The 10,499-nt window shown below is 49.4% G+C and overlaps 3 protein-coding genes across 3 annotated transcripts; 2 read left to right on the top strand and 1 right to left on the bottom strand.

The window, feature by feature from the left end:
- Positions 1-3,357: 3,357 nt before the first annotated feature.
- On the top strand, positions 3,358-5,956 carry NECHADRAFT_87905 (uncharacterized protein; the record flags this gene model as incomplete). The annotated part of the gene is made up of 8 exons (XM_003047481.1): positions 3,358-3,431; positions 3,599-3,659; positions 3,802-3,811; positions 3,875-3,916; positions 4,129-4,194; positions 4,432-4,478; positions 4,555-5,235; positions 5,480-5,956. The coding sequence occupies 8 exons, from the start codon at positions 3,358-3,360 to the stop codon at positions 5,954-5,956; spliced, it is 1,458 nt and encodes a 485-aa protein (XP_003047527.1).
- Positions 5,957-7,301: 1,345 nt separating this feature from the next.
- NECHADRAFT_54314 (uncharacterized protein) lies at positions 7,302-8,420 on the top strand (the record flags this gene model as incomplete). The annotated part of the gene is made up of 1 exon (XM_003047480.1): positions 7,302-8,420. One exon carries the CDS (start codon positions 7,302-7,304, stop codon positions 8,418-8,420), a length of 1,119 nt encoding a protein of 372 aa, XP_003047526.1.
- Positions 8,421-8,496: 76 nt separating this feature from the next.
- Positions 8,497-9,779, bottom strand: NECHADRAFT_87903 (uncharacterized protein; the record flags this gene model as incomplete). The annotated part of the gene is made up of 3 exons (XM_003047300.1): positions 8,497-9,062; positions 9,122-9,502; positions 9,557-9,779. 3 exons carry the CDS (start codon positions 9,777-9,779, stop codon positions 8,497-8,499), a joined length of 1,170 nt encoding a protein of 389 aa, XP_003047346.1.
- Between the last annotated feature and the right edge of the window lie 720 nt (positions 9,780-10,499).

Below are 10,499 nucleotides of genomic sequence, written 5' to 3'. Positions count from 1 at the left end.
CGATTCCTAGTAAGAGGTCAACACCAGCTAGATTATTGGATAGGATCGATGGCAGTACCTGAGAGCTCCCAACCCTTGGAAAGTTCGCCTTTCCCAATCTGGTAGAAGGCAAGGCATAGGAAGACTTGAACAGCAGTGATGGAAGGGTGCGTCAGGCCCGGGACAATGATGATGCTCTCGGCTGCTGCATAAAACTGCTCACTCATCTGTGATTGTGAATGGTCTGGCAGCATTACAGCCCCCAAAGCACAAATAGCCATCAACAATGGGAGAGACCAATACTTTGACTTGGTTCGCTGCCCAAAATGATCTCTTAGAAAGGCTTCACGGTATATGAACATGAAGTGTGGATATTGCCAGCGGAAAAAATGGTGAAGGGCAGTCATGACGACTTCGTCTTCGAGGTCGATGCCAAAGTGTTGAGCGACATGGTCAAACTGGCCGTCAGGTGAAGTCATATCGCTAGATGAAAAGGGAGGTCCTCCAGTGCGGATGCGATAGATACTAGTGGGACCATGATAAATGAGGAGGCCCTGAGGGCCGGCCTGAAGTCCAAATGGTTGAATCGATTTCATTGGGGTCGCGATTGGGACCTCAGGTTTTTGGGCATCAGTAGAGTTTGCATCAAGCCATTGGTCAAATGACACATTCTCCAGCAGTCTCTCCCTCTCATCTGCCGATGCCTGCTTTACACGCATCAGCAGACTCTCGAGGGAGGCAATGCGGTTTTCCAAGCTGCTGACGTACTGACGGGAAGCTGGTTTTCGTTTGCGATCATCATCACGATATTCGCACGCTTGATGTGCCTGCAGACATTTATCACAAGGCTCCGTGCGCGAGCAGCGAAGCTAGAAGCTGGTTAGTCTCTTGAAAACGCGAGGTGGCAAGTTGATAATCTTGCCTTACGGAACTGGCATCTCTTGCAGCTTGGTATTGCTTAGCTTGGGCGTCATTTCAAGATCAGATCTCCTTACGATATACGTTTGGCTTGTCCAAACTCCATTATTTGGCACAAATGTTGGTGGGATCAAGGAGAAACTGGTGGAGAAGTTAAGAAAGTAACCAGGCATCACGCGTAAGATATCGCGTTAGTCACGTGGGACCAGCACGTGCAAGACTAAGCAGGAAGCGGCTCCCTTCTCGAGAGTAAAATATAAAAAAAATTAAAGCACTACCATAGATAAATTTCTTTAAAACTTGCTATACTATTCAAGTGAAAGTCAAATAATAACGCTGGTTTCTCTGTGCATTAGGTTAAAATGTCGTTTATAGAAGCCCCCCACCCTTCTTTAACAATCAAACACATAATTTATAAACGCACAGAGAGCCTGTATCCGAGACTATATCGCCTTATGGGTCACTACTGGGGGTTATTGAATGGGATCGGAGATTCTCACTCACTAGGGAACAGAAGAAAACAATCAGGGTCAACAATCATTCTAGGTAAAGGGGACCATCGCAACGAAGCAGCTCCAAGGAGTCTACCCTCTTTCGCTCATGGCCAATGAAGGCAATTGTGGCTTTAAGACTCTCTCAAGCCTCTAGCCGTTTTCTATGTACAAAAAAAGTCGTCATGCATCATTCAGGACCCATTTCCCTCACTCGCCAAGCCAACTACCATCCTATCTTCCTTCTCACCAGTTACATGCGATCTCATAGACAGGGCGATGAATAGATCGCTCCATAATGATACCGCAACCTCCCAGAGAAATCTGATCCATCTGGTAGCATGTCTTGTGTCCGTTATCCTTCCAGATGCGGTGGGCCCGGTGTCTACCAGGGTCGACACAGATTGACTGTGCGCGATTGCACGCAGTAAAGTCATAACATCCGCCACCAGTGCCACCAGTCCGGTGAATGTAGCACTTGCCGCAGTCGTTAACGCGGATTTGAAAGTCTTGCCAGACAATGACGTTGGGAGGGGCGCCTCCAGGAGAAACAGTCTCCTGCTGACTCCAAGTGTACATCATGTCGAAAGACTTATCGTAATCGGGGCATGTACCCTGGTTACAGGCACCTGACATGATGGTCACTTCGTCGGTAGTAGAGACTCTGTCATCGGCTGTGTCCAATCCGTGTTCTTTCTTGATCTGGTTGACCCAAGTTCTGTTGTTGCTGATATCGATGGCACCTTCAGGGAAGGCAGGAGGAGTCCAAAGATTGGTTTCATCGGGAATGTAAGTCACCGTAGGAACGGCGGCAGTAGAGGTAGAGGAGGTGGCAGCGAGGGGAGAGGCCTGGACAGAGGCAGCCATAGCCAGGAGAACGGTATTCTTGACGGAAACCATTGTAGAAGCTTAGCAGGTGGAATAGTAGGTAACGATAAAGTAGAGGTGTGCAAGTTAAAGCCGATCAGTTAGAGCTTAAGGGCTGATGATTCTTGTTGGCCTTGGGATATGAAGAACGAGAGGCAGCTGGCAAGCGGTTTTATATCTTTAGCAGACCCAGACAATCGATATGTGGAACAAGTCTTCCACGTCGCACAAGAGGGTTCTTCTCGCGGAAGATAGTCAGCAGTATCCCAGCATTAGGATTCCGATGCTACCTACCCGGCGTGATTACGGAGGCTCTAGGCGAACCTGTAGGCGAACTTGTAAGTACGCTCTCGCTTTCCGAGACAGGGGCTTAGTGATTTCTACCTGGCCCACAGTAACTGAAGAGCAAAGACGCTTAGATGCGGTGTGAGAGTTCATTTCCTATTCATCAAGTATGCGACGATAACGTGTGACATCAACTTCTCTATTTCCCAGTCAGCTACAGAGTAGAACCCGGCCAGACAGGCCACTCTCAAGTGGGCAGCACCTCTAAATGCCTCGCCTCCACTCTTACTTACTCACTTGAACTTAGCCTCCAACATTTGGAAGTTCGTTAACATCGGAGGATTAGCGCTAAGCCGCATCGCTATCGTATAGACAAGGCACATATGGTTGACCTCCTCCTTCCGGACTGAAGCATGTTTTCCATGTAAGCTGGCGGCGCGGAATGTAACATTTAAGGCGGACTAGGCCCGTGCGAGAGCATTTAGCCGCATGGCTGGATACTTGGCAGAGGATCATGCAGGGGTGAAGCTGTGTCTGGTTGGTCAATGGCCTGCCTTCCGAGCTCCGTGTCCGTTTTCGCCGTCGGCTAGACCCGTCTACCCGTCAGCAGCAACCCTGTATCGTTCGCCCTACAGAGCCCAACAAGTTCACTTCATTATTCACGTGGAAGGATTCGATCGTAGTATTTTCTCCGTACCTATCAGGTGATGGATACAATGGGGCTCTGACCGGCCAAAAGTGCCACTCCATAAATCTTGTAATGGAAATGTGACCAGAGCTATGCTGCGCCGCACTGACAACTCCTCGTCGCGGTGAAATGACTGATTCCCACAATAGTTCACTACCCAGTCAGAAAAAGTACCCAAATGAGTTGCCACAGAATTGCCTCTTGTAAGCGTTGGGGAAAACCTGCCTCTTGACAACATTCCTTCTTCCCACACGTTGGGGCCTCATAGCCTGGCTTTGCTTACCCTGGATCTAACAACAACGTCAATTGCGTTATTTCCTCTTAGATCAAAAACACATATGAGCTAGATAGTGATTTCATTATTTAACAGTATCCACGTCGCTAAGCGAGTAGACTACAACAATTATCGAACTTATGCATGTAACGACTTCGTGAGTGGTAAATGATGTACCATGAGAATTGTCGGATATCAAATGCCTAGAAGACTACCATCCCTATTCTCTGTGTTCTTTGTTCAGGCAGGTTGGACCGGATCTATGTTCAATGCGCTGGCTAGAAAGATTTGTCATCTAGGGTGGCGCAGGTACATCGGCAATTCTACTCGATTGGTAACCAAATTATATCAATTGGCTTCGTGACGATCTAGGTCTGGCTGGCAAGAGCTCGACAGCATATGCTCTTATCTTGTGTATGCCTTCAAGAAGCCTCCCTAGGCAGCAAACCAACCCACCTCCATAGCTAGAGTCAATCTTTAGGCAACAAGAACAATATCTCATTGATAATGATCCCTTTGCTGGTCAGCACGGTCATCTCGCTCATCTCTATCCCCGGCCCCAAGAGAACGGTCCATTAGTCGTGGAGAATATCATCTCCGTCAACCACGACCTAACTAATGTACAGTAATCACCATACCTCCGGTCTGCCGATACTTCCGGGCCATCGGCCGTGTGGGGCAGGCAAGGCGCAGTAAGCTTCTCCATCTCTAATCCCTACCATGTCACTTCCTTGCCATGAGGATTTGAATGACCTATCTACCGGGCCACACTCACTATCTATGACACACTAGACTTATTGGGTTTGGCTACACACATATCGCTAACCTCTTACGTCTTTGACGGTGATCGGGAAACACAATGCCTCGTCTCTAGTAGCGAATAGATAGGAAATGTCAATGACTGGATAACACACTTTTGTGAGATCTAGCAATCTCTGTTCAGATTCCATGTGAATTGACCTTGGCGGTGGAGTGGGTAAGACAGACACACCTCCCTCTCTAAGTAGGCACGGTCATAAAATTAAAATAAAATAGTTACTTATTTATAACAGCTTTGTAGAATTTTATATGTCCTTATGATATACTTTTATGTGATTTTAGTATTACATTTTACATATTTTAGCCATTCAGAGTCATTACATTTGAGAGTGCTTAGGCTACGCGCCAGTAAGCTGAGGGGTTCATCGAGTTCGGATCCATGGGAACCTCAGTTTGATGGGTGGTCAATAGGTAGGACCTTAGGTCCCGTCTATTATCAGATAATCGCAGAAAAGTGGAATGATTCTGCTGGCCCTCTCCGAAAGGATATCATACAAGCTCTTAGCCATACCGACTGGACTGTCATCGATATCTTACGTATCGGCTACGAAAGGAGCAACCAAAGAACCGGACTGGACTTCGATTATCCTTTCACGCTCCTCATTTCGGTGGGAGAAGGTTCCACGTCCTGGGGCCCGTCCTATGCCGTGGTGGCACGATACCATCGGACCCTACAGCGCCACGGGGTTAGAGATATCCCAGTTGAGATGAAAGAAGCAGCTCTTGTTCGGCTGAGCGCCCCGCGGCTACATTCGAGAGACGTCACTTACCCGGTCGAGATCAATCACCTTTTCTCTACTAATGTCGGGGTCTCTATCGCGCGGCTAGATCAGCCCGACCGCGAAGGAACCAAGTGCCTCTACCGTCGTGACAGAGGCACCGGCAAGATTTTGGCTTTGGCTTGTCGGCATGTGGTATTGTATGAGCATCAACCTATCGAGGACTATCTCTATGACGAATCAGACCTTGCCTCTCGATGACCAATGATTCAACATGGCGATGGTACCCATAGAGATGTGATGAAATTGATCATCAGCCAGAAGAGATTTAGAGACATCAAAAACGGTCCTGATGAGCATGGACATCCCTGACGATGAGAAGGGAATGGAGATGGGCGTCTTAGATGCCAAGATTTCTCTTCTTGACTAAGCCAATCAGACCTTGGAGACCGCTGAAGACCACACCAGTCGCATCGGTGGTCATGTTCTTTTCTCTCCCAAGCTCAGCAATGAGGTCAATGGCACCTACGCAGTAGGTGTTGAGCGACTACGTGACTGGGCTCTAATTGAGCTCCATGCTGACAAGCACCATGTTCCATTAAATGCGCTTACAAGTCGTGTCGCCGTCGCCCCAGGAGCTGTCGAGGCCATAATAGCAGGTGCTGGGACGGACGGATTCGAGTCCCAGGCGGAGCTCTGGGTTCACTCGACCAGAAACAATCTGCAGCTCGGAGGTACCATCTCGAAAGCTGAGATGAATAAACCCCCTCCTGAATACGAGTCCAAGTCCCTGGACGAGCCCGCTATTATGGTTACCAAGTATGGATGCACCACTAGCCTGATAAGTAGTGCGACGAACGAGGCCATGTCTATCACACGCGAACCCATTGTGCATGCGATCTTCGGGCTCAATTAACCCATCACGGGCCGGGCTGCAACTATAATAAAGAACAGATTCTCAACACATCTATTTGCATACACACATCAGGTCTGAGGGTTAGTGCATTATTGGCTTTAGTAAGATGGAAGCCTCTTAGACTGGATGCAAAAAGTCTATAATATGTTCTTTGTGAGGGCGGGAAAGTAGGATGGGAATATGAAGGTGGCTGTCATGTTGTTTAATTCGTATAGGGAAAGCATCAGCTCATCCCGTCGCGGGTTGACTGGTTTCAAGCAGACGAGAGGGGGCTGTAATGTTAAGGGCGGTACTCCGCGATGATGAAGTCGGTCATTCCTACCAGTCAGCCTCCTAAATGTGTGAAGCGATACTCCCCGAGTGGCCCCATCTTCCAGCATGGGCCGCTATATCGTGACTCAAGTGCGGAACGAGCTTAGTCTAGCAGGATAACGGTACGCCCTATGAGGCCGAAGCCGCATCATTCTCCTTAGAATCGACGTTTCCATCGTCGCCATACCACTAACATTTGGTCGCGGAGCACTCTTTATCTTGCTTATATGATGCTGATTTAAAAAGAGCTTCAAGCACTAGGCCGAACTGGTTGATGCAAAAGATTCGGATCTGTTCTTTATTTTAGTCGCAGCCTGGCCCTCGATGGGCTAACTGAGCCCGGAGACCGCAAAAGATTCGAGCAGAAACCATAACAAAGTGATGAGTAGGATAAGTGAGAAGATATTCTTCAGCTGCCCGATTGCGGAACAAAAGCAGTTCAGAGAATGCTATCTGATAGCACTCCAGAGTCAATGAAGGACTGGATAAGATGGGTACTCCAGGGTTGCAGGTAAATTCTGATAGAGGTATGTAGCTATCGTGACGGTAGAGGGTATTATGGCGTAGGGCGTAGGGCGTCCCATGAGACCGGAAACCGGAGAATGTCCATTGAGAGGCTTTCTCCAACCCCGTTGTTCAAGTGACCCGGAGTTAAGTAACTACTAGTTAAGTCCGGAGCTTGATCATTGGTGATCGAGCCTTGCCTAGGGGTGTGAAGCTTCGGGGCATTTCGGAGCCCTTCCAATCATCGCTTGCGACAACAAGGGTACGAAAACCATGATTCGTACGACTCGAGCGATAGTCCCCGAGATTCCGGGGTGATTTTATCCGAGATATCGATCGTGGGAGGGGAAGCGAATCTCGAGAATTGCTATAGGTTAACAACTGCTGATGTTAAATATTCAAGACCTGATTTAAGTCTTCTACATTCTCTTAGGAGGCAATCCTATGTCTCTTACAGATCCCACGATACCTTACAACTTTCCGTCATATCCGTATCTCCAAGAACCCCCAGGGTGCGCTTTACGATTCAATGCCTGCCAAAGCCTTGCAAGTGAGCTGCCTTTGCGGCGCTGTTTCGCAGCAAGTCGATCTAAAGGCTGGCGATGGCTTGGACATTCCACTATCTCTTTGTCATTGCGATACATGCCGACACACTTCGGGGGTGTTATGCACCTCGTACTATCCCATCTTCGCTCCTGATATTTCTCCTTCCTTGAAGGCCTATCATCCCACTGGAACTTCCACACGCTACTTTTGTGCTACATGCGGCTGCCATTTGTTTCGAGCTGTCAAAACTGAGGGAGAGGGCCTTGATTGGGGAGCCGCGACAGGCGCAGTCAGTTCTCTTTCAGGTTCAAGTCTGGGGCGATTTACATCACACCAATATGTGTCCGACACCAAGGATGGCGGACTCTCCCTTTGGATGAAGAGCTTAGGGGGCCATTTCGAGGGAAGAGAGGCCGAAATACCCAATGCTCAGCCGGCCAGTCCTGCTAGCGACTCCCTCGAAGCTTCGTGCTCTTGTGGCAACGTCAGGTTTCATGTTACTCGCCCCAACGATGACAGCCGTGGGCCACGCCGCAACTTCACCGACCTCATGTTCCCGGACAAAACCACAGACGAACACACAAAGCAGAACCCTAATGATGAGAAATGGTGGATTCAAGGCAATGGCAACAAATATCTCGCCGGAACGTGTGCCTGTCGATCATGTCGCCTCATCTCTGGATTTGAAGTTCAAACATGGGCCTTTGTTCCCAGGGTTAACATCTTTTTTCATGTTCCCGGCATGGATGGGAAAGAATCGATCGTGCCGTTGGATTTTGCGACTCTGCCCCCTGGGATCTTGACGGGCTATTCATCATCAACGAACGTAAGGCGCGAGTTTTGTGGAACATGCGGCGCCACCATTTTCTGGCATGAGAAGATTGCCGATGACGTCGTTGACATTAATGTCGGGCTCCTTCGAGCTACAGATGGGGCGAGAGCTGAGAGCTGGCTCGAATGGTGGCAGGGGAGAGTCAGTTTCGCTGAGGAAGTTAACACTGGAAGAATGGGCCTAGAGGCAAAGGTGGCATCCGAGTTGATCACCGAACTAGAGAATGGGATGAAGGCAGACATTCGCAGTGCTCAACTTTCCTCTACTTAGGATCATCCAAGGCAGCTTTAGATAGTGTAAATGGCTTACATTTTGCTTGAATAATCATGGTCTGTATTGGGGCAGTTCAAGCAGGTGCATTAGCGGACCAGGTCCGTCGCATGTGCTCGAGGATCTCGTCCAACTCCGATAACTCCTCATCTGCCAAGACACCCTGTAGAGATGCCTCGGAAAGCAGGGCTCTCTCTGAGACACCGGGAAGCCTTGTTTTCTCGCCAGTAGAGATCGGCTCAGCACCCACCACATAGCGGAGCAAAGGTCCGGCGCTGGCACTGAGAAACTGACCGATTTCGTCAACAAGAGGAGACTCAATATCGAGAGTCTTTGCATCAATCTGAGCTACAGTCTTGAGAACCTCATAGAATGGATCTGTGGTCGTGTCAGCGACCAGGGAGGTCGGGTTGTTCGCCTCCACCGAGGTCACGTTGACGAAATCATCGACATCTGTCTTCGAATGAACGGGCACAGACGGGATCTTGAGCTCTGGCTCCTGGGGTTGGATGACCTCGGGCTGGGGCTTGGGCTGCTCAACTTGAGGAACAGTGACATCAGTCCCGCCGCAAACACCACTGGAGCTCGTGTAGTATTCTGTTGTCGTGGTGGCATTCTCTTTGGACTCGGACACGACAGGCTCTTCCGGTAGAAAGATATCGTTAGAATCAATCAGCTGTTAAGGTTCTAGTATCACAAACCTTGGACAGGGGCCTTTGGGACAACCTCAAGCTCTGGAAGGCTGACTTGTTCAAGCACCTTGCAAGTGCAGCCCTTGATCGCAAAGGGCTCGGCGACTCGGATAAAGGCAATGTCTCGCGAGCGCTTCTCCGAGCCATCAATCGACTCGGAGGAAGTCACGACACGTTGGCCATAACGGGGTTGGATCTCCGAGGAGCTACTGGCATGGTAGCCGATGAAACACTTGACCTGGGTGGCGGCGCCCAGCTGGTACTCGGCATCGTACACAACATCACCGTCGGTGACGATGAGGTCGGGACGGATGAGCCAGCCTGTGCCGATCTTCCAAATGGAATGGCCAGTCTTTGTATTTTCGAAGCGCGATTCGATCTTGACGATGGCTAAGAAACGCAATGTCAGTCCAGGTCCCTTGCTTGTATTTAGTTGCCACTTACAGCGAATCATGCCAGCGTTTTGGAGGAGAGTCGAGTCCACGCTAGAGAGTCCATCTTTGTCGGTGAAAGAGCTAGACAGCTTCTGAAACCCGGTAGAGTTGGACTCAGTTGAGGTGAAAGTGGTGGAATCAACGACAGCCTTGACTGGCAGCGCTGAGCTCGGCTGACTAAGGGTCCAAGCAACTGGTCGGCTGGAAACGTTTGCAAACGTTGCAGAAGCCATACCTCCTGGCTCTAAGATGTTGGAAAGATAGTGAAGAGTGTGTTTTGTGAGCTGTGGTGAAGATGATGAGAGGTGATGCTATGGGGTTGGGGTGATCAGTCAAACCAGCAAAATCCAGATCTCTTATTAGTTAGCAGACATCCACCTCATTAACGTGGAACTCTCGCTTCTAACCCGATTGAGTTGGAGAGAACCCGCTATTAAAATCATCAGCCAGCCACAGCGGTTACTTGTTCAGCCGTTACCAGGTGCCCAGCCCAAAGAAACAAGTGTGAGTGGTGCGCGGGGTAATAAGCGCCTGCATTCCAGAGACATCTGTGCTGTGACGGGTCAGCTAGCCACATGGTGGGCATGCCATTTTGAGGCGCCAAGCCACATCACAGACCGTTTCTTGGCAGGTAAGAGGGCCTATGAAGTCTAGACCTGGAATCAGTGGAAACCGAGTATAGAAGTGGCGAGCTGGGCAATCTCATTCCAAGCAAGAGGGGCTCATCACGATCTTGCGCCATGTGATGGAGGAGTTGTTCAGCCAAGGGGCTTCCAGCACCAGCAACATACGTATTTGCGTTCGTCAAATGCCGAGAAGCCTGAAAGATATGTGTTCTTATTGATCTGTAAAAGTGAAGTACTTGGACAATCAGCGTACATAAACCTCTCCATCTTCAGCATAAATCTCTCCCAACAACAAAGACATCTAGTCCTTACTCACTATCAACCTCA

This window comes from Fusarium vanettenii, assembly GCF_000151355.1.
Source record: "Fusarium vanettenii 77-13-4 chromosome 12 genomic scaffold NECHAsca_15_chr12_5_0, whole genome shotgun sequence".
Taxonomy (NCBI): domain Eukaryota; kingdom Fungi; phylum Ascomycota; class Sordariomycetes; order Hypocreales; family Nectriaceae; genus Fusarium; species Fusarium vanettenii.
This window is presented reverse-complemented; position numbering and strand designations above follow the sequence as displayed.